Below are 21,710 nucleotides of genomic sequence, written 5' to 3' on the forward strand. Positions count from 1 at the left end.
CCTTACTTAACAAGCTCTTATCATCTAATCTTCTCCACTTCCCCAAATGAGCTTCCTTACTTGCTTCTTCCTTCAGGAGTCAATGCTAGCTCCTCCTCTTCCAGGTAGTTCTTTTTTTGTTCGTTTGTTTTTACTATTTATTTGACTGCATCAGGTCACCAGGTCTTTGTTGTGGCACATGGGATCTTCAGCCTACCTTATGGCATTCGGATCTTTAGTTTTGGTATGTGAGCGGCATAGGATCTAGTTCTCTGACCAGGGATCCAACCCAGGTCCCCGAACTGGGAGCTTAGAATCTCAGCCACTGTACTGCCAGCGAAGTCCCCAGGGAGTTCTTCCTAATTATCTCAGTCCCTCTGAAGTGTGGCATTTGTTGCCAGAATTGCTCATTCTGCTCATTAGTTACTCCTTCAGAACTGTTATTGATCCTTTAGTAAACCTTCTGTTGCGATATACTGCTTTGGAAAGCACTGAAAATGGCACTGTATTAGTTTTCTATTGCTGCTGTAACAAATTACCACAATGTTGGTGACTTAAAACTACAGAAATTTATTATTTTATAGTACTGTAGGTCTGAAGTCTGACATGGGTATCACTGGGCTAAAATCAAGGTATCAGCAGGGCTGTGTTCTTTCTGGTGGCCTTAGGGAAGACTCCGTTTCCTTGCCTTTCCCATCTCCTCTTATTTATATTTTGCCTTTTCCATCTTCTGCAAGCCTCTGCATTCCTAGGTTCCTGGTCCTGTTTCTTCATGTTCAAAGGCAGAAGGGCCAGCTGAGGCCTTCTCACACCACAGCACTCTGACCTCCCTTTCCCACATTTAAGGACACTTGAGAGGACATCAGGCCCACATGGAGACTCCGAGGATAATTATCCTGTTTTAAAGTCAGTTGATTTGCAACCTTAATTCCCCTCTGCCACATAATCTAGTATATTCACAGGTCCCAAGGATTGGGACATGGACATTCTGGGGAAGCCTTTATTCTACTTACTACAGGCACCCTTGATGAAAACTCTAAATTGCACATAGGTGTAGTAAGGTTTGACAGTAAGTGGGAAGAGCTTTTGGCATAAATACAGTGCTTGTGTACTCAGTTGTCTCCCGCTCTTTGGGACCCCGTGGACTAGATAGCCCACCAGGCTCCTCTGTCCATGGGGTTTTTCAGGAGTGGGTTGCCACTTCCTCCTTCAGGGGATGGGTTCAAACCAGAGTCTCCTGCATCGGCAGGCAGATTCTTTACCACTGAGCCATAAGTCTCTTCACATATAGGGAGGTCCTGCTGTGTTATCTTTGGCAAATCACTTGAATCTCCTCATCCACATTTCTACAAAAATGGAAATTGTCATCCTTTGCTCTGCATGTTAAAGAAAATAATTATGTAACCAGTTTCAGCTTAAAGGATGACAAATAGGGTTCAAGAAGTTCTTGATGAATCTTGATGAGGAGGGTGGGCGAGGTTCTGTGAATACATCTGGAGACAGTTTGAGAGATTTCTGGAGAGAAGGAGTGGAAAGTGCCTGCCCTCATATGAAGTTGGAGGTTGAAAATTCTAGCAAAAGGAATCAACTTTTCATGGAAGCTTTAGAAGACGGCCGAGGTTAAAAAAACAAGACGGGTTAAGTGTCGAGGATACTTAGGAGACACCTAGGTAAACAGAGTACAGAACTGAAGGAAATGTACGTGGTCTTCCTAGGCAACTGAGTTTTGTGACATTCCCTCCCCAGTTAGTTCAAGGACACATATACCCCGCAGGTGTACAAGAGTCACCTTGTGAATAAGTACAGGACTTATAGAATCGTGGCCAAAGAAAAAACAAAATCTAAACCAAAAGTGGGAGGAGCGCAGGTTCCACCGAGATTTGAACTCGGATCGCTGGATTCAGAGTCCAGAGTGCTAACCATTACACCATGGAACCGCCACGCTCACAACGCTGCCTTGGGCTCACTAATGCTTAGAGAACCCCACCCCCATCCACAAACCGACCACGAGAGGCAGTACTGAAGCGCTCTCCGGTGCCCCGCTTCCCCGAATAGCGGCGAGTGGAGTGAGGGAGCGACTATTATGTATGGAGAGCAGCCTCTATGAGTGAGGTAAGCCGGGAGTACAGTGCTCATTAAGCCACGCGAAACCCCTCCAAACCTGGGAAGCTTGGACGACAGACACCAAACTTGCGCACGCCCTCTTTATTGGGCTGAGGGGCGGGGCGCCGTCCCCGGAAGTACTTCCCCTTAGGGGTGGGGGCCTGCCGGAAGTGGCGTAGCGGTAGGGAGGGGTTCTTTACCCGGTCCGGCAGCTGAAGCTCGGCGTTCGGGTTACCCCTGCAGCGACGCCCCCTGGTCCCACCGGTACCACTACTGCTTCCGCCCCTTCGCTTCTCGGCCGCGCAATGGGCACCCGCGACGACGAGTATGACTACCTCTTCAAAGGTGAGGCCGTGGGCTCTGGAACTCTCCCTGGAGTCCCGGTTCGGGGGCCCGGGACACTCCCGGGGGACCCGCCCGCGGGTTGCCCCTGCCCTGAGATCGGCCTTCCTCAGCTCTTCCTCTCTGTGCGGCTTGTCCTGAGGTCTCCCAGCTCAGCCCCTTTCCTTCCACTCACGGATGGGGGTCCTCACCACACAGCGGTCTCATAGCGACCTCCCCAGAGGCCTTAGGAAGCCTCACGGTCCCTACCCTGCGCCCCTCTCGCGGCCGGCTGCCGTCTCTCAAATCGCCTTCCTTCCTCCCCGGGTTCCGGGGCCCCCTTAATGGGACGCCCCTCCCACCATCCATCTTTTCGGGTTCAGCGCCCCCTCCCCTTCGGTATACACCCTTCTGAGCCCCTCCGACAGGCCCTTCCCTTAAGTCTTCACCTTTCTTTCGGCGCACTCTCCCATACAGATCTTTTTCTTATCTGCCTCCCTTTTCCCTCGGGCGAACCCTTCACCTGCCTTCGGACAGACGCCTCTCCTAAGCCCTCTTCTATCCCCGGGGCCAGGCCCTGGTTGAAAATCCGAGCGGGTCGGCGTCCCCACCCCCACCCGCTCCACACTTCTCGCGGTCCGAAACCTCGCATGGCCCCCGGCATTGATAGCTCTTTTTCTGCCTTCCCTCCCGGAGTAGTTTACGAGCTCTCCCACGTCGCTCGTGCGACCCCGGCGGTGGGGAGCAGGGCAGGAGGGATTGTCCCAGCACCCACGCGCGCACTTGTCGCAGTGACCCGGCAGACCGATGTGACTTCCCACCCAACCTTCGTTTCTCCTACCCTCCCTACCCAGCGGCAACCAGCCTGGGATAACTCTTGACTGTCCGAGACTAGGGGTTGCGGATGGGTGGTGGCTGTTATCCTTGCCAGACCTGAAGGCCCAGTTCCTGAGCAGGAAAGGTTGTACGCTGCACAAATAGCTTGCTTTATCGCTACGGACTGGTTGCTTCCTGCTGCAACACTGGGAGGATCCAACCTTTTGGTGTTTTTAGAACAGAAAGGGAAGCGTCTTGGTTGGCCACATACCTTTCCCCAAAGGTGGGGGAGCATGGGGAAGTTGTGTGCTCTTTGGTCAAATTAAATATTTTTCATAAGAGGGAACCATGTAGCGCCCTTGGACAAAACAGAGTGGAGGATGGGGAGTGGAAAAAAGAATTGCTTATTGGTTAGTCCGGAAAGAATCCAAGTAGTTTTTTTTTTTTAAATCAACAAAGATAATAGGTACAGTTTTCCTTGAGAGGAAAGTACAGTAAATGCCTTTTTTTTGTTGGATGAATGCTCTCTCTCTGATGCTGTTTCTCTGATCCTGAGTTAGGAGGGCAGCCATCAGTAGTATGCTGAACAAAGATCATTACCAGGGAGGAAGAAGCCATTACTATTAAAGCTTTACGGTGAAGGGTGGAGTTTAAAAAGAATGTTAAGCTTAGTGACTCTTTCTGACTTTGCCACTGGGTTCTAAGTATGGTTAAACAAAGCAGGAAACATTGCTTTACCAGTACTCTGCAAACCTTGGCCTACTAGTTGATAGGCCTACCACCACTTACTCTTCTGGGCCAGAAATTTTTCTGTTGAGTGAGTACCTTCAGTATCCACTCCCACCACCTGACAGTGGGAATTTGTTTACAGAGAAGAGGGTACTTAATCATTTTACAAATACAAAAAAGAAATATGGATTAGTTTACATACTGTTGGCTGAAGGCTTCTGAGGTCTGGTGAAATTACTTAAGTGAGACCCTGGAGACTGGGGTTTAGTCACTAAAGGGAGATTTGTTTTTTTAAATAAGGGCTGCTTTTGAAGTAATTAATTTAGGACAAGATAGACTATCAGAGTATTTCTCTTGTTTGGTTTACAACTTGAATGTTGGTTATAGAACCTAGTTATTTCCTCACCAAAAATACTTAGTACCCTGGATTGGCTTAAGGGATTTAAACTTAGCTTTGGGTTTAGACCACCTTGCTAACAATGATTGAGAAAGCACAGGGCTTTGGAATCGCACAGGCCTGGTTTCAGATTACTGCCTCAGATCTTGTATTTGCTTTGTGACCTTGGGAAAGCTGACTTTTTTGAGCCTCAGTTCCCTCATCTGTAAAAAGAAAATAGTATCTCTCAGGGCTGTTGTGAGAATTAAGTGAGACTGTAAAGTTTTAGCTTCTCTGAGAACTCAGATAATGTTAAAGAAGTTACTATGGTTCTTAACAGTTTTTTTTTTTTAAACTTAAATCTATAATTGGAAGAGCATTTAAGTATTGGTAAAGAAACTTAAAACTAGAGCCTTCTAAAGTATTTTATTTTTCCACAGGTTTTGGTTTCATTTGTTGTACACTTTGCTGTTTGGTAGAGTGTTTTTAAAAATTCTGCTGAGAAAGATTTCCACTTTTTAAAAAAGCTCTTAACAGGATATGAGTCACTTTTTAACTTCTGTGATGATTATATAGCCAATTTCTTATTTATACAATTTTAATTTAAAGAGAAGCAACAATAATTTCATTTTAAAATGGTTTTAATTCTATGTAGATATTCCCTGAGATGAGCTGTAGCTGTCGACTTGGAAGAAGATTTAACCTAGCAAACTTAATAGTTGAGAGAATTGTAAATTAGTTTGTAGCTCTAATCAGTTGAAATTGAAGGGATATCCTGATTGGTGTAGGATGGAGTGGTTCAAGTGGAAGTGTAATGTGGGGAGAGTAGGAGATTTATTTTAAATTATGTATTTGTTCTTGAACATTAATCTTTAGCTCAACAGTGAGACTGTTGGTGGTGGTGAATTTTAATTTTAAAACTTGACTATTTTAAAAACTTTCATTCTACATTTATGCACAGTGTGATTAAGGCCCTGTGCGACCGACACATAAGGGAAGGATAATTCAATCATGACTCCTATTGGCAAATACTGTGCTGGACATTAACTCAGTCAGAGCCACATCTTCTGAAAATACCAGTGTACCTAGTCTGCACCATTTTCTTTTCAGTCTAATTGAAGGTCCGCAGTAATTAACCATCAGCTGATTGTTCGTGGGGCTGATCATAGGAACTTTGCTGTCTTGCATCTTGATAGTTTTTCTTTCACAACTTATGGTTGAGCAATTAGGGTTCTGCTGAATCTAGAAAAACTTGTCTAGACTTCAGCCTTATTTAATTTTAAAAAAGACTCTTGGTGAGTTTGGACTATGAATATAGTTGAAAGTAGAAAGATCTCCAAGTTTATTTATAAACCAGTGTGAAAATTACCAGTTCAGGTTATAACTGTTAGGTCTGAGATATTATGATTGATTTGTTGAATGAAATTTTTGTCCAGTACATTAGTTTATAACAGACTGTATAAAACTAAATGTGGCTGAAGAGTTGGAAGTTCTTATTAAATGATGGTCAGTTAATGTGTATATTCTTTTTATAGCTTTTAGCAGCCTAGTATTTGATATATAATGAACCAAATTTAGTATTAGATGAGGTTAACCAAGTGATAATGAATATTATCAGCTTTATTTAAGAAATGTGATGTTTCATATACAGATTTTATTATTTAATTTATACTTACATATATATTTTTTATGTAGATGGCTACAGTTATAAAATGTTTAAAGTGGAAGAACTTCAAGATACTAGTAATGAAAAGGAAAGTCACTGCAAATTCCTTTCTTTAACTATAGGATGTGATCATATCGTGGGTCATATTTTAAAAAAGCAATTGAATATTGTTGTCTTAATGAAACTGTTTTTGATTAGACACTTAAGTTTGAGTTTGTGAACTTTTGATTTGTTTTTAAAATCACAGTGAATTCTTTTCAGTTGTTTAGGTAACTTAATCCATTCTAGTTTGTTTATTATTTAGTGAGCCTAAATACAACCTTTCTTGGTGCAGTTTCTCATTTGATAATTGAATAGAAGAGGTTTTCCATATTGTGTCATTTCTCAGCAGCATCTTGGCAGTGCTGTTCTTAAAGAAGCAATATCTTCTGTTGTCATTTAAGATATAATCCTTTAACAAGTCGCTAGTCATAATTCTTGTCAATCTTGCCTGTGTCTAGTTGAGATAACTTTTATACTGTATAAAGTATTCGTGTACCTTGAATTATTTTCAGATAAGGGTGCTAGTAATAAATTTTATGTTAAAATTAATTGGTTATATCAAGGGAAAAAATGTTATCACTAAATGTCTTTGTGACAGTGCAAAGGTTTGAGAATGGGGAGACAGAGAATATAATTGAGGTTAAAAGGCAAGAAACCCAAACTTGAAAGTACTAGAGTTTTTGTGGGATGGGGTTATTGAGTTCTTTGAGTTATTTATTTTATTTTCCAAAGGCATTGTCATTCTGTTTATTTTTATTTATTTTTTTTGGCTGCACTGTGTGGCATTTGGGATCTTAGTTCCCCCACTAGGGATCAAACCCATGCCCCCTCTTGTGGAAGGGCGTGGAGTCTTAACCACTGGACCACCAGGGAAGTCCTGGCAGTGTCATTCTAGATGTCTTGCTCTTTGGCTTTAAGTGATTGGTTTCTAAGTTGATTCGTCTGACTGATACATCTGAGTGCCTTGGAAGTAGAAATGTTCAACTTTTTGGTTTTTTTCGTTTCCTATTCCTACTTCAAGTGAGGCTTTTATACCTCAGTGCTAGTGTGGGGCCAGGAAAGATTCAAAAGAGGTGTCGTCAGCAGAACATCCAGCCTTTTGAACTGAGAGGCAACCTTAGTTCCCTGCTAAGTGAGTATACTCTGCTAACAGGGTAGACTTTTATTACTGAAAGTGGAATTTTACCTCACATTTAGAATGGAGGACCTTGTAAAGTAACTTATGAACCACCTGTAGTGTACTATAAGATTGGAAATGCATTGTTTGTACGTTACTTTCATGACCTTACCATCTTCTTCCCTGGTAGGAGCATTTACTGTACTGTCTGTGTTTGCCATAGTACTTTTGACACGCTCTAATTGACTAACTGGAAATAACTGTGCCTTTTGCTGTGTGGAGTCACTGCTGCCTGGGTGATTTTTTGCTGAATCAGCTGATAGAGGAAGCCAGAAAGATATGCATTTGATAATGTGCTCTCTCCAAGACTGCCCAGAGGCCAGCTTATATCCGTTCTTGTGGCGAGGAAGGACTGCATGCATAATGGACTGTCTGCTGCCTGACCTGAGTGTAGTGAGCTCTCACAGTTTTCACTTGCCATGTCCCCCTTCCCCCGAAATGCCAATCTCTTTAGTAAGGCATGGTCTTGTTCCTTGGTGTTATTCTTGAATGTTTGATTATCTATTCCTGGTATCTAATAAATCAGTTAGCTAGTAAGAGCTAAGAAGATGCATTAGCAGTCATTAGTAGGAATAAGCATATTTTCTGAAACACTGATAAAAAACTTCTACCAAGGAAAAAATGTTATCAAGCTTAGATTCTGTAAACCTGTGAACTCGTTTTATTCTTTAAATTCAGATAGAAATGCTTTAAAACAAGTTAACTGCCTATTTCCCCATTGTTTTTGAAGTGTGATATCACCTTAGGTGAGAAAGAATCCACTGTATTTAGCTTGAAAATAAACTACCTCCTATAGTAATCAGAGGAAATAAATTCATCTAATCAGTGAAACCTGTTTCTTCTTTTTTAAGTCATTAGTGAAAGTTATGACTTGGTTTGCCTTTGACTCAAAGTAAGTCAGAATTATTAGTCAGCTTTCTAGGGCTCCTTGATTTTGGAAGGGTCTCTAGTTTCCTGCTAGTCTGATAAATGTAACTATGAGAGGGTCATTGTAGTTTCTGTGATCTGGGTGGCAGAGTTTATGAACTTGCTGCCTACTGTGTTAAACATGATTCATTTTGCCGAGGTATGAGTCCTGAGCTCACACCCAGGCTTTGATGAAACTGAGTAGAACATACGTAGGGCACTGACATCTTTCGTTGCTCTCATCTCTAATACATTTTCATATCACAGATTGTTCATTTGGTTTAGGATTTATCTGGCAAGTTATAACCTTGTAAGGTAATAAGGTTGGTATAGTGTTGATTGTTAAATTAATGCATTAGCCCGTCATCAGTGCCTAGTAGACCTATGATTAATATTTGCATTTGTAAGACAGGATACTTTATCTGTGCTAAGTAGATGATGTGTGGAAGACACTATGCAGGTACAAACACGTTAAAAAGAATAAATTGATTTTATCGATTGGTAACATGGGCATTCAACTCTTTCTCCCTACCCTCATTCCTTTTTTAAAAATCAGATGCCCTATATTTTTTGTTTTAAAACATGATGGTATTCTGAATGTGTGTGCCTCATCCATCTGACATTAAGTACTTTGTCTTTTTAGTTGTTCTTATTGGAGATTCTGGTGTTGGAAAGAGTAATCTCCTGTCTCGATTTACTCGAAATGAGTTTAATCTTGAAAGCAAGAGCACCATTGGAGTAGAGTTTGCAACAAGAAGCATCCAGGTTGATGGGAAAACAATAAAGGCACAAATATGGGACACGGCAGGGCAAGAACGATACCGTGCTATAACATCAGCGTAAGTCTCAGCATTTTTTTTTTAGATTTTATTTATTTATTTTTGGCTGTGCTGGGTCTTCATTGCTACATGTGCAGCACTCTGGTTGCAGCACGTGGCTTATGGGCTTAGTTGTTTCACAGGACATGGAATCTTCCCAGACCAGGGATCAAACCGGTGTCCCTTGCTTTGGTAGGTGGATTCTTAACCATTAGACCACCAGGGAAGTGTCTCAGCATTTTTAAGTTCTGTGAAATAGCTGTCAAAGTGGATTAGCTAACTTTTGGTATTGGAAAAAATTACTGTTTTGTTTCCTTTAAAGAATTCCTGTATTAGGATCCCAAAATTTGTGTGTTTAAAAAAGTACGTGTGTGTGTGTGTGTGTGTGTGTGTGTGCAGTTCATATACTTAGTCTTTTCTGGTGTTCTCTCCCATCTTACAGTTGTTGTCTAATAGTTAAATACGTTTTTCTGTTTTCAGATACTATCGTGGAGCTGTAGGTGCCTTATTGGTTTATGACATTGCTAAACATCTCACATATGAAAATGTAGAGCGGTGGCTGAAAGAATTGAGAGATCACGCTGACAGTAACATTGTTATCATGCTTGTGGGCAATAAGAGTGATTTGCGCCATCTCAGGGCAGTTCCTACAGATGAAGCAAGAGCTTTTGCAGGTTAGTGGTACGAATTCTATGATATTACAGTGCTTCTGTATTTCTTGCAGTTTTCGTGACCCTTCCAATGAGGGTAATGGGTTGCAACAGTTTTGGAAAGGTAAACATGAGTGCTTGACAAATATTGTTGTTTTGAAAGTGTATGATGACTGTATGACTCTCTTGCTTAACTTTGAGTTATTAGACCTGTCATATTAAATTTTTGCTGCCAAAACTTGACTATAAATACTGTCTTTTCTCTCCCTGGAAGTGGTAGATAAGATCAGTTTGTTCTGTGCTTCCTGCCTTTTTCCAGTATGTCTTTGTTTTACCAAGACTTGTTCTATGTGGGTCTGAAAAGTAGTGGCCCAGGAATGAAGAGGACTAACAGGGATGTAGCTGCTTTGGAGTTATAATTTTCTTGGCTTAAGAGAGAATCTGCCTATCTTGACTCTGTATTGGTAGGGGCAGCCTACCAGAGGGCAACATGGTACATTCTTGACTAGTGCAAGCTGTGAGCTTTCACTGTTGATTATGCTATGAGTAAAGTTTTCAGTTTTCTAGTCAAGGAGCTTCGTTTCAGACAATATAGTAACAGAATTCTAAGTGAATCACATATACCCACCCTTGTTCATACCACAGCTATGTGTTAGACGGAAGTTCAGTAAGGGATGAAATTTGCTGGGTGTTTGATAAGTTTACTACATTATGCCCAGTGTTATTCATTGCTAATGGTAGTATTTAGATGTAGCAAGTATTTGTTTTAATTAAGAAGCCAATGAAAATTCTCATTTTTAATCTACTAAAGTGGAAGTAGCATGGTGTTCTTATTGCTCAAGAAGTGGTGGAGAACCTGGGGTTTAAAAAGTTCTTTTATTTTCCTTTTGAAGATCTGAGTGTATTACGTCCCTTGTATTTTTAAATTTGACAAGACTGAAGTTTTGTGTCTCCCTACAGAAAAAAATGGTTTGTCATTCATTGAGACATCTGCTCTAGACTCTACAAACGTGGAAGCTGCTTTTCAGACAATCTTGACAGGTAAGACTTGAATTTTTAGATTAGACCAGTGGGAATTAGAAAGCATAGAAAGCTAATTTAAACAAATTATTCAGAAAACTAAACTATAAAATCACACTGAGAAAGACTATCATTTGAGAGCTACTGTAGTTACAACCCTTGCTTGCTGAACTTCAGTCATCCTAATTCATCTGCTTTATAGTGGGAAAAATACTTTGAAAATAATGCGTTCACTCCTGTTATTACTTCAGTCTGTGCATACCATGCCTCCTGGTCATAAGCACAAAATAGTGCTTAATGGTACTTTTTAATAAGATAAATATTGAAATCCCGTTTATGGGAAGATGAATGCCCTTTTGAAATTCAGTAAAGAAAAGGTGTTCTTGGTTCTGATGTGTTATAGAAGCACCTAGGAAAATACATATTCTTAAAAACTTAGGAAACAAAAGGTAAAATTCTCCCATGATTTATTATTGTATAAGAAGCAGTGTCACCTGTGGAGAAAATCAACCAGTGGTTACATACTGAAAAGTTTTAAAAAGGAGTGGAAAAGAAATAAAATTCTTGGTGTTTTGGAATGTGGATGTGTAGACCAGGTCAACCTCAGGGGTAAGAGAATATTTTATTTATAGTGACTCAGATTTGGAGATTTTCAGGTAGCTCAGTGGTAAAGAATCCACCTTCCAATGCAGGAGACACAGGAGACTGGAGTGAGATCCCTGGGTTGGGAAGATCCCCTCAAGGAGGAAATGGCAACCCACTCCAGTATTCTTGCCTGGGAAATCTTACGGGCAGAGGAGCATGGCGGGCTACAGTCCAAGGGGTTGCAAAGTCAGACACGACTGAGCAACTGAGCATATTTGCCCTCAGTTTAATAGAGTGAACAATTTATCTGAAAGTTTAATCTTAATCCTCTAATAAACGAGTGTGTGTTAGTCACTCACTCAGTCATGTCCGACTCTTTGCAACCCCATGGACTGTTGCCCGCCAGGCATCTATGGAGAACCCCATGGTTCTCCAGGCAAGAATACTGGAGTGAATTGTCATTCTCTTCTCCAGAGGATCTTCCCGAAATCAAACTCTGGTCTCCTGCATTGTAGGCAGATTCTTTACCATTTGAGCTACAGGGAAGTCTAATAAATACAAAGTGCTTTAAAAATGTATATTACTTTTCAGAATTTATGATTTAATTAGAGTGTAGTCTTAATATATGGTACTCTTATGCGATGTTCTAAAAAGTATATATGGAGAAATGGTTAAGTAAATGAGGTTCTAATTATAATGTAACAAGATTTTATTCTTGGTATGCTGCACTTGTACTAGAGGCCAACAGATTTTAACTTGTAAAGTGTGTCACTCAGTCCTGTCTGACTCTTAATGACCCCGTGGGCTGTAGCCTGCCAGGCTCCTGTCCATGAGATTCTCCAGACAAGAATGTTGGAGTGGGTTGCCATTCCTTTCTCCAGGGGATCTTCCTGACCCAGGGATCAACCCAGGTCTTTTGCACTGCAAGTAGATTCTTCACCATCTGAGTCACCAGGGAAGTCCTTTAGCTTTTAAATGTTGTCTTATTTTACTGTAAAAATGTAGGGAATAAAACTTAGGGTTTAGGAGCATGGGCTTGGAAGCCTGACTTGTGTTCTGTCCTGGCTCCTTCACTTACTAATGAGCTATGTTAGGCAAGTTACTTAACCTTTCTAGGCCTTAACTTCTTCATATGTAAAGTTGCAGTATGTTTTGGTAGTTTGGTTATTTTCAAGAGAGGGCTTGTATTTATAAAACCTTGTGGTATAATTTGACTTGACTGTTAATGTTGTAAGTGAAAAGGTTTTATCTTTGTAACCTAATCCATAGAAAAGAATTGACTGTCATTGGAAATCTAGACTTCAAAAGTGAGTGAGTTTGGTACATGTAAAATACTTAACTGCGCCTGATACATTGTAAACATTTGATATTAGCTAAGTAGCAATTAAAGTGGCAACCCACTCAGGTTCTCTTGCCTGGAGAATCCCAGGGATAGCGGAGCCTGGTGGGCTGCCGTCTATGGGGTCGCACAGAGTTGGACACGACTGATGTGACTTAGCAGCAGCAGCAAGTAGCAATTAAGGTATGAAAAAAAAACTCATTAAAAATTAACTACATTGATGATTTACATATCTTTTATTGTAATTCTTTTCTCATCAGAAAAATAGTAAATAAAGGACTGGTGCTAGGGTTGGATAAACAGTCTTTGGAACACAGTAGCTTTTTAAAAAAAAAAATCTTTGGGTCAACTTTCAATGCAGATTGTTTCAGGTGGGCAAGATTTGATTGAATATGCAATATGTCTTCAAATCTTGTTTTTTTCATTTTAAGCACTTATGTGGTTTCTCTTGAGTCAATGTGTTGAATACTAAATTGAGACCCAGGAGTTACTGTCATTTGCTCTGTAATTAAAGTCAGTGAACCTCCCTAGTCCTAAGATTCAGTGTTTTAAGATGTGATTCATCTTTCATCTTCTTAAACCCTCTGAGAAAGCTCACTTGAAAAAACCTTAGTCAGTCCTTGTTGGGTTATTTTTTACGTTCCATCAAATCTCTGTTATAATTGTAGCCCATTCCAATCTCAATTTCTAGCCCATTTATTTAGTGAAAATGAGGCCAAGTGTTTTGTTTCATTTGTGGCTTACAATTTTGTGTGTCATTTTGTAGCACTGAGCTTATGATCCATTCAAAGATGAACTAATCAATAAGCAGTGATGTATATTGTACTTAAAATTGAACTGTTTTGTCCTGAATGATGAACATCTGGCTGTTTCTCTTAAAATTCACTCTCGATTAAGCTTTTGTTACTGCTTAATTAATATTGCTTGAAAGCAAACAAAAGCTTGACTTATTACCACTTTTCCTCTCTCTAGTCACTACTTCCTCAACTTCCTGCAATAAATCTTAGTGTTGATCTGTAGGATCAGAGTTCGCTGCATGTGGCCAGGGAAATCTGTGTTTTGCAAGTGTTAGGATCTAAACTTTTCTGTATACTAATGGGAGTATTAATGCAGAAAAAAACAGGAAATAGAATTGTACTCTCATTTAGGTTTAATTCTGACTTACAGGTTAACAGTATTAAGGGAGTATTTATATTGTATTTTGATGTTACTGTAAGAAAAAATTAGCTTTTTACTTTTTAAGATGCAAAATTATGTATTAGAAAATGTATCTCCAGTGTTCAGTTCAGTCACTCAGTCGTGTCCGACTCTTTGCGACCCCATGAATCGCAGCACACCAGGCCGCCCTGTCCATCACCAACTCTCTGAGTTTACTCAAACATATGTCCATTGAGTCGGTGATGCCATCCAGCCATCTCATCCTCTGTCATCCCCTTCTCCTCCTGCCTCTATCCCTCCCAGCATCAAGGTCTTTTTCCAATGAGTCATTGTTACCTCAAAGTTAATTTGTGTTGCTTATTTTAGAATAGACCCATGCCATTCTTGATATCTGTGAATTTGACAGTAACTTCATGACATAGTTTTGCTGATGGTATTGTTAGGAGGTAGTTGCTTAGTGCATGAATGAGTCTAATACATTGCATAGTCTCTAGATTCCAGTGCAGCTTTGTTTTCTTTCATCTTCAAGTTCATTAAGCAATGTTACTAATCCATACTTCCATACTGTATTATTTTTTTCTTTTAAATTTGAATTTTGACAATTTCAGAGTTAAAGATGCAATAGTGGTACGAAGTATTTGCAAGTACCCTTAACCTCTATTCCTCAGATATTGAGGAATTTTACCACACTTAGTTTATTCTTTTTCTTCCTCTCTCTAAATACATAAACAATACCGTTTTGCATTGTTTTGTTTTGCTGTACCATTTGAGAGTGACAAGCATGCTGCTCGTTATCCCTTGGAACTTTTTCTCAGTGTGTATTTCCTAAAAACAAGGATATAGTATCTCATAGCCACAGTATAGTGGTCAAAAGAGAGATGATAGTGCCTCATCATGGTTAAGCTACAGATCTTACTCAGATTTTGCCAACTGTTCCGGTTGTATCCTTATTAGCTAAAGTCAATCTGATCAGATCATACGTTGCATTCAGTCATCATAACTCTTCAGTCTCCTCTAATCTGGAATAGTTCCTCAGTCTGTCTTGGCTTATTGACGTTTCGTGAAGTGTATGGGTCAGGTATTTTGTCACGTCCTTCAGTTTGGGTTTGTTTGGTGTTTCCGTTTGATTCAGTTCTGCTTATCTGCTTTCAGCAGGAACACCACAAAGTGTTTCAGTGCATCATGTCAGGAGGCTCACAATATTGGTTTGTCTTATTAAAAACTGGTGATGTTGGTTATGGTGTCTGCCAGGTTTCTTCATGTGACTAATAAGTCCAAGCCATCTTTGTAGTATGGAGACTAAATTCTAAATTCCGTGGTAAATCATTTTTTTTGGTTTTGTTTTTTGGTCCTGTGGCGTGGCTAACAAGATCTTAGTTCCCCAACCTGAGATTGAACCTGTGCCCCTGCAGTGGAAGTGCAGATCTAACCAATGGACCACCAAGGAATTCCCAGTTGAAAGAATTTTAATTCATTTAGCATATTGTCTCTTAGAAGTGGGACTAGAGTTTTCAGACATTAATTTTATTGGAGTAGTGAGGGTCTTTTAATCAGGCATAGTAGCTTTGGTTCTTTGCATGTGGCAGCTTTTAAATAACTCAAATTGGAGTATTTTTGACCTTCAGGAAACTTATATCATGAGCAGTGGGTTTGAAGAAGTTTTAATAAATTCTAATGTGAGCTGTAGTATTAATAGGATAATTCAGGTCTTGTATTTTCACAAGGTTTGGAAGGACTGAGGAATTTTAGCTTTTTTTATTCACCAGTTTGAAACTATTGCATTTAACTTAGAATTTACTTTGCATCTTGGTAAATACTTCATTAGGGTAGAAATAGGCATATGTCTTTTATTTAACTTTATTTGGTTATATTTAAAGATATTTTATATTAATATTTTACTTTATATTTAGATCTCCTACAAGAGATCCTAATGTAAGAATGATAAAGCAGCATTCTTTCTTTTTAACCTTACCTGTCCTTTGGATTTCTTGAAAAGGGTCTGCACAGTAATTGGTATATCACATACACTTTGTTCTAAAGGAGAACATGCCCTTTTGCCCTTTATAGAGGAAAATATTTGCATCTGGTTTAGCTGGTTTAGTCCTGTATCCCTTCTCCCACTTAAATAACCTTCCTTAATCAGATCCCAGCTGGAAGGTACGTGCTTCCTATTTTCTTATCAAAGTTTTTTTCCTAAGTGACACATCCAGCCACGAGAGATGTTAAGTAAATTACTTGTGTAGCTTCTTAGTGCCTATTCTACCTGAAAGGAAATCTTCTCCTCATTTCCTGATCAGCAGTTTCTTTTTCTTCACTGCCTTGGTTAGCATCTTTTTGGTGACTGGAGCAATATAGGAGTAATCTATTTCTGCCAAATAGTATGTAGTATTTGCAGGCAGTTTTGTAATGCTGCTCAGATTTATTTCCTTATAATGAGATCTCTTTATTTACTTTTCTGTGTTCTCTGAGAACTCTGCTTTTTTCCTCTTTTCCAGTATTTGCTTTTCATGTAAGAACCTATAAAATATTTTTTGTTTTGGTTCCCTTAACAACATTCAAAACCACTTGTAAAGAAGTTAAATTTATAGAGGATCTAATTTAATAATTTGTACTTGAAGAAGAAGAGCCATCCAGTTTTGGATTAGAGAGAAAACATAACAAAGACTGAAGAGTCTAGTTTCACAGTACGTTTTGATGGTTAACTTTAGTCCTTAGTCACTTGCCTGATTGATCAATTTTTCCTTTTTACCCTTGACATACTCTGGTCCCATCCCCTTTTAATGAAAAGAATGTAAATGAAGGCTCTGCCTTCATATCCTTAAAAAAAAAACAAACAAAACTCTAGTCAATATCGTTTATTATAATCTCATTTTTTTCTCTTGGTTCTTTGAACCACTGTCAACCTTTTAAAGCATACATTTTAGCCACCTGATCCCCCAGAAAAGCATAAGAAGGTACACTAGCTGTCAGTGTCTTTGTTCGTTTACATATACAGTTGATTATAGTTTGCTCTTATTCAACTTTAGGAACATTAGTTTTTAATTTGGGGAAAAAGACATATTAATCTATTAATGTATTTTCTTTCCTTTAACTTTTTGTTATGGAAAATTCTCAGCGTGCCAAAAGTAGGATACTGTCATGAGCTCCCATGTAGCCATTGATAGCCATCAGTTCAGAGCCTGTCTTAACTACTGCCACCCCCATTGTTTTGAAACAAATTCCAGGTATTACGTCATTTCATTTGTAAACATTTCATGATGTATATCTAAAAGATAGAATTTAAACCCGTAACAACAAAACCACTTAAAAATTGGCAGTAATTCCTTATTGTCCGGTATTAATTACCCAAACAATATTAAAATTTCCTGTCTCAAATTTTAATAGTTGAAACTAGAATCCAAATGATGTTTGTACATTGCATTTGGTTGCTATATTCTTGGACATTTTGAAAGTATGAATCTGCTTTCTCTTTTTTTTTTAACGCGTAACTTTATATTAAAATAATCACAATATCGTATATCTAAGAACTTTATGTTCATGTAGTATTATCTAATGTGCAAGTTGTATTCAGATTTGTGTTTTACAGATTTGGCTTTTACAGTTTTAAACCTAGGATCCAGTCCAGGAAAACACATTGCATTAATGGAATCATTACATATTTGGGTACTGAATAGGGTAGCCACTGACTATAGGTTGTTATTAAGCACTTGAAATATGGCTGTTAGACTGAGGAATTGGATTTTAAATTTTATTTATTTAAACAGGTGGTTAATGCATTATTTAATATAAATAGATGGGCCATAGCCCACATCTAAAGCATTTATTCTCAATTTTTGCTGTATTTTGTGACTAACTTTTGTTGAAGAGTCTTGGCCAAGGGGCTTCCCTTGTGGTCGTCCAGTGGCTCAGGCTCTGCTCCCAGCTCAGTGGGGCCTGGCTTTGATCCCTGGCTCTGGGAACGGGATCACACGTGCTGCAACTCGAGGATGTGCTTCAACCAAGACAGGGCACAGCCGAAAGAGAATCTTGGCCAGTTGTCTTAGACAGTGTCCCTCAGTCTGGATTTATCTCATTATTTCCTCGTGATAACTTCATTTTAAGCATTTTTTGGTAGGAATACGTAGGTGTCATTCACAGGAATATGTTATACCTCACAGTACCACATAATAGGCATATCATGTCAGTTTGTTGCATTTTTAGAATTCCCTTACTTTTAGAGGGTGTTTTTTCTGAGGAAGCACTGTGAAAACAAAGTAAGATATATTTGTTTGTAAGGAGTTTAGATAGTAGCCGGGAGCTACTGTTTTAGGCAGTGCACTGTAAGACCAATTTATAAAAAATACAATTATTTATTAAATAAGGATACTTGCTGTAGGACATGATTTTGAGCAAACTCCAAGAGATAGTGAAGAACAGGGGAGCCTGGCATGCCGCAGCCTATGGGGTCGCAAAGAGTTGGGTAAGACTTAGCAACTGAACGACAATAACTTGCTGCAGAGGAATTTAATATAATTTATTCACGTACTTCATTATCAGTCCCCTACTATTAGGTTGGTGCAAATGTAATTGCTGTTTTGGACTGTGAATTTTAAGTCATTATAACTAGGCTCAAACACATCTTTGTTAACCAAAATAGGAACCATTACAATCGACACATTTTTGCCAATGGGCAATAAGTGTTTTTTATTCCTGTAGCGTAAAAATCTGTGCTTCGGGATTCAACAGACTCTTGGAAGGCATTTTCTGCATCCTGTTGGTTGTGGAAGCACTTTCCTGGAAAAAAATTTTCAGGATGCTTGAAGTAGTAATCAGTTGTTGAGAGGTCAGGTGAATATGGCAGATGAGGCTGAAGTTCCGTGGCCCAATTCGTTCAACTTTTGAAGTGTTTGGTTGTGCGATATGCGATCAGGCTTTGTCATGGAGACAGTTGGGCCCATCCTGTTGACCGCATCCTGACCCATGCTGTCTTCAGGCGTTGCAGTTTTCCATGCATCTCATCGAATTGCTGAGCATGCTTTTCACATATTATGGTGTCGCTGGTATTCAGGAAGCTGTAGTGGACCAGACTGGCAGCAGACCACCAGACAGTGACCATGACTATTTTTTGGTGTAAGTTTGGCTCTGGGAAGTGCCTTGGAGCTTCTCAGGCCAGTCACTGAGCTGGTTGTTATTAGTTGTTGTCTAAGAGCCACTTTTCGTCACATGTCACAATTTCTGATGGAGAAATGGTTTGTTGTTACTTAGGATAAGAGAAGACGCTGTAAAATGATGATTTTTTTAAAATTTTTCAGTCCATTCATGAGGTACCCACTTACTGAGCTTTTCCACCTTTTCAGTTTTCTTCAAATGTTGAATGACCATAGAGTGGTCGATGTTGAGTTCTTCCGAAAGTTCTCACGTAGTTGTAAGAGAATCAGCTTCGATGGTCCTCGCAATTGGTCGTTGTCAATTTCTAATGGTCAGCCACTGTGGTTCTCATCTTCAAGGCTCTCGTCTCCTTTGCAAAACTCCTTGTACCACCACTGCACTGTACATTCACTGTTAGCAGTTCCTAGGCCAAACATGTTGTTGACGTTGCGAGCTATCCCCACTGCTTTACGAGCCATTTTGAACTTGAATAAGAAAATCACTCAAATTTGCTTTTTGTCTAACATTTGCCAAGTCTAAAATAAATATAAATAGCAAGTAATAAGTCATTAGCCAAAAAAAAGAAATGCAAGAAATGCACATTAAAATGATGTATAACATAACCTTTGAGCAAGGAGATCAAACCAGTGCATCCTAAAGGAAATCAGTCCTGAATAGTCATCGGAAGGACTGATGCTGAAGATGAAGCTCCAATACTTTGGCCATTGATATGAAGAACTGACTCATTGTAAAAGACCCTGATGCTGGGAAAGATTGAAGGTAGGAGGAGAAAGGGACTACAGAGGATGAGATAGTTGGATGGCATCACCAACTTGATGACATGGGTTTGAGCAGGCTCCGGGAGTTGGTGATGGACAGGGAAGCCTGGCATGCTGCAGTCCATGGGGTCACAAAGAGTTGGACATGACTGAGCGACTGAACTGATAACATAACTACATTTATTTACAAATGTGTTCTAATATCAAATGACAAAGTTCAACAATGCAAAACTACAATTACTTTTGCACCAACTTAATATGCTGGGGATACAGCAGTGAATAAGGTAGTACAGTTTTGGTCCTTATAATCTGTCGATTGAAAAAAAGGCAGTCTGAATGTTGAGAATTATATTTTTTATTCGGTGGACTTGCTGAGGCCATAAGTCCAGGAGGCAGCCTCTCAGATAGCTCTGAGGAACAGAAGAGTTAGGAGAGGAACCAGGATATATAGGAGGTTTTGGAACAAAAAATCAGGTAGTCTGGATTCAAAACTGAAGAAAACCAGACATCTCAAGTTAATGAGTTTAGGGCTTTTCTAGGTATGGGAAGTCTGAAATCATTCTTTTGATATGCACCTTAACTCGATAGTGCCAGTATATTACTTTTCTCCATCCTCAATTCCCTCAGGGTGCTTCGTTGGGGAGAGGGGGTGGGTGTAGCGGCTGATGGCCCCAGCGTCGTCTTCTTACTGATATGGCAGGGGACATGTAGTGGAAGAGGTGGATGCTAAACAGTTAGTTTTGCTAAGTGTCATAGAAAATCTTAAGTTGCCTGTTTTGCATAATTATCTCATTGCAATTTAACTTTAGTTCAGGAGGCATTGATAAACATTATCTTTTCAGTCTTCTTTTCCAAGAGTTCTTTGGGATTTTGACTTGTCTATGAAGTTGTATTCTTCACTACATACCGAAATACCTACTGGGTCTGATAATGAAGATTTAAATATTTTTCTGTGGTACAGTGTAGGTTTTTTTTTTTGATAAGGATAGAAATTTAGATCTAAGCCCATAAACTATATAATCTCTTTAGACCAAGATTTATTTAACTGGTTGGTAAACCTTTCCCTCTGGAATGGAAAGCCTTTGTCTCTGTTCTTACCTTAAGGGAAATTGTGAAATAATGGGTTGACTGATCAGTGACTGGTTGAAAAAAGAGCTTTGAGTATATGCAGTCTCTGTTCAGTTTATTTGCATTTTTTTTCTCTTGTGAATATAACTTCTACCTCTGTGTATCTTTTATTTTTAATCACTGATTTATGGGTCTGTTCACAGTGAGTGTTGCTGTTTCTTTTTTTTTCCCCTCAGAGATATACCGCATTGTTTCTCAGAAGCAGATGTCAGACAGACGTGAAAATGACATGTCTCCAAGCAACAATGTGGTTCCTATTCATGTTCCACCAACCACTGAAAACAAGCCAAAGGTGCAGTGCTGTCAGAACATATAAGGCGTTTCTCTTCTCCCCTAGAAGGCTGTGTATAGTCCAATTCCCAGGTCTGAGATTTAAATATATTTGTAATTCTTGTGGTCATTTTTGTGTTTTATTACTTCCTCATACTTATGAATTTTTCCATGTCTCAAGTCTTTTGATTTTAGCTTTATAAAATCATCCATTTGTCCCGAATGACTGCAGCTTTTTTTCATGCTATGGCTTTACTAGCCTTAGTTTAATAAACTGAATGTTTGGATTCCTCAATTATTGTTTACTTTTCATCATGGAAGCTGTCACTGTAGGACATAATAGAACTTGATCCCTTGAAGCTCAGACCTGTTGGTCTTGATTAAATCAAATTAAGAAGACTGTAGAAATAAGCTATCATTTTGCCACAGAGCAGCTTATAATTAACACACTCTTCTCCAAGTGCAGAGTATATTTCCATAAATCTAATAATTGCCCTATAAACATAGCAGAATTTTGAGAGCTTATAAATTTTCCATTATTCCGGAAGTCAATTTCTAAAATGCCTTAATAGGGTTATGTAGTTTAGTAAATTTTGTTTTTTAATTTTTGTAAACATCAAAGTTGATTAGAGAGGGGGGAATACTTTTTTCTGGACAAGAATTATCTTAATAAACACAAAAGACTGATGATTTCAGTAGTGTGGTTACGGGGCCATAAGTC

The 21,710-nt window shown here is 39.3% G+C and overlaps 1 protein-coding gene and 1 non-coding gene across 2 annotated transcripts; one reads left to right on the forward strand and one right to left on the reverse strand.

Moving 5' to 3' along the window:
* Positions 1–1,844: 1,844 nt before the first annotated feature.
* TRNAQ-CUG (transfer RNA glutamine (anticodon CUG)) lies at positions 1,845–1,916 on the reverse strand. The gene has a single exon. It is a non-coding gene; the product is annotated as a tRNA-Gln (tRNA).
* Positions 1,917–2,246: 330 nt separating this feature from the next.
* Positions 2,247–21,284, forward strand: RAB11A (RAB11A, member RAS oncogene family). Its single transcript, XM_020876832.2, has 5 exons — positions 2,247–2,427; positions 8,759–8,954; positions 9,414–9,607; positions 10,544–10,624; positions 20,896–21,284. The coding sequence occupies exons 1-5, from the start codon at positions 2,388–2,390 to the stop codon at positions 21,033–21,035; spliced, it is 651 nt and encodes a 216-aa protein (XP_020732491.1). The 5' UTR covers positions 2,247–2,387; the 3' UTR covers positions 21,036–21,284.
* Positions 21,285–21,710: the final 426 nt, after the last annotated feature.

This window comes from Odocoileus virginianus, chromosome 6, assembly GCF_023699985.2.
Source record: "Odocoileus virginianus isolate 20LAN1187 ecotype Illinois chromosome 6, Ovbor_1.2, whole genome shotgun sequence".
NCBI lineage: Eukaryota > Metazoa > Chordata > Mammalia > Artiodactyla > Cervidae > Odocoileus > Odocoileus virginianus.

Coding starts and splice junctions, on each gene's coding strand:
- RAB11A (XM_020876832.2), top strand. CDS start 2,388: ATGGGCACCCGCGACGACGAGTATGACTACCTCTTCAAAG. Junction 2,428..8,758: donor GTATGACTACCTCTTCAAAG/GTGAGGCCGTGG, acceptor TTGTCTTTTTAG/TTGTTCTTATTGGAGATTCT. Junction 9,608..10,543: donor TGAAGCAAGAGCTTTTGCAG/GTTAGTGGTACG, acceptor GTCTCCCTACAG/AAAAAAATGGTTTGTCATTC.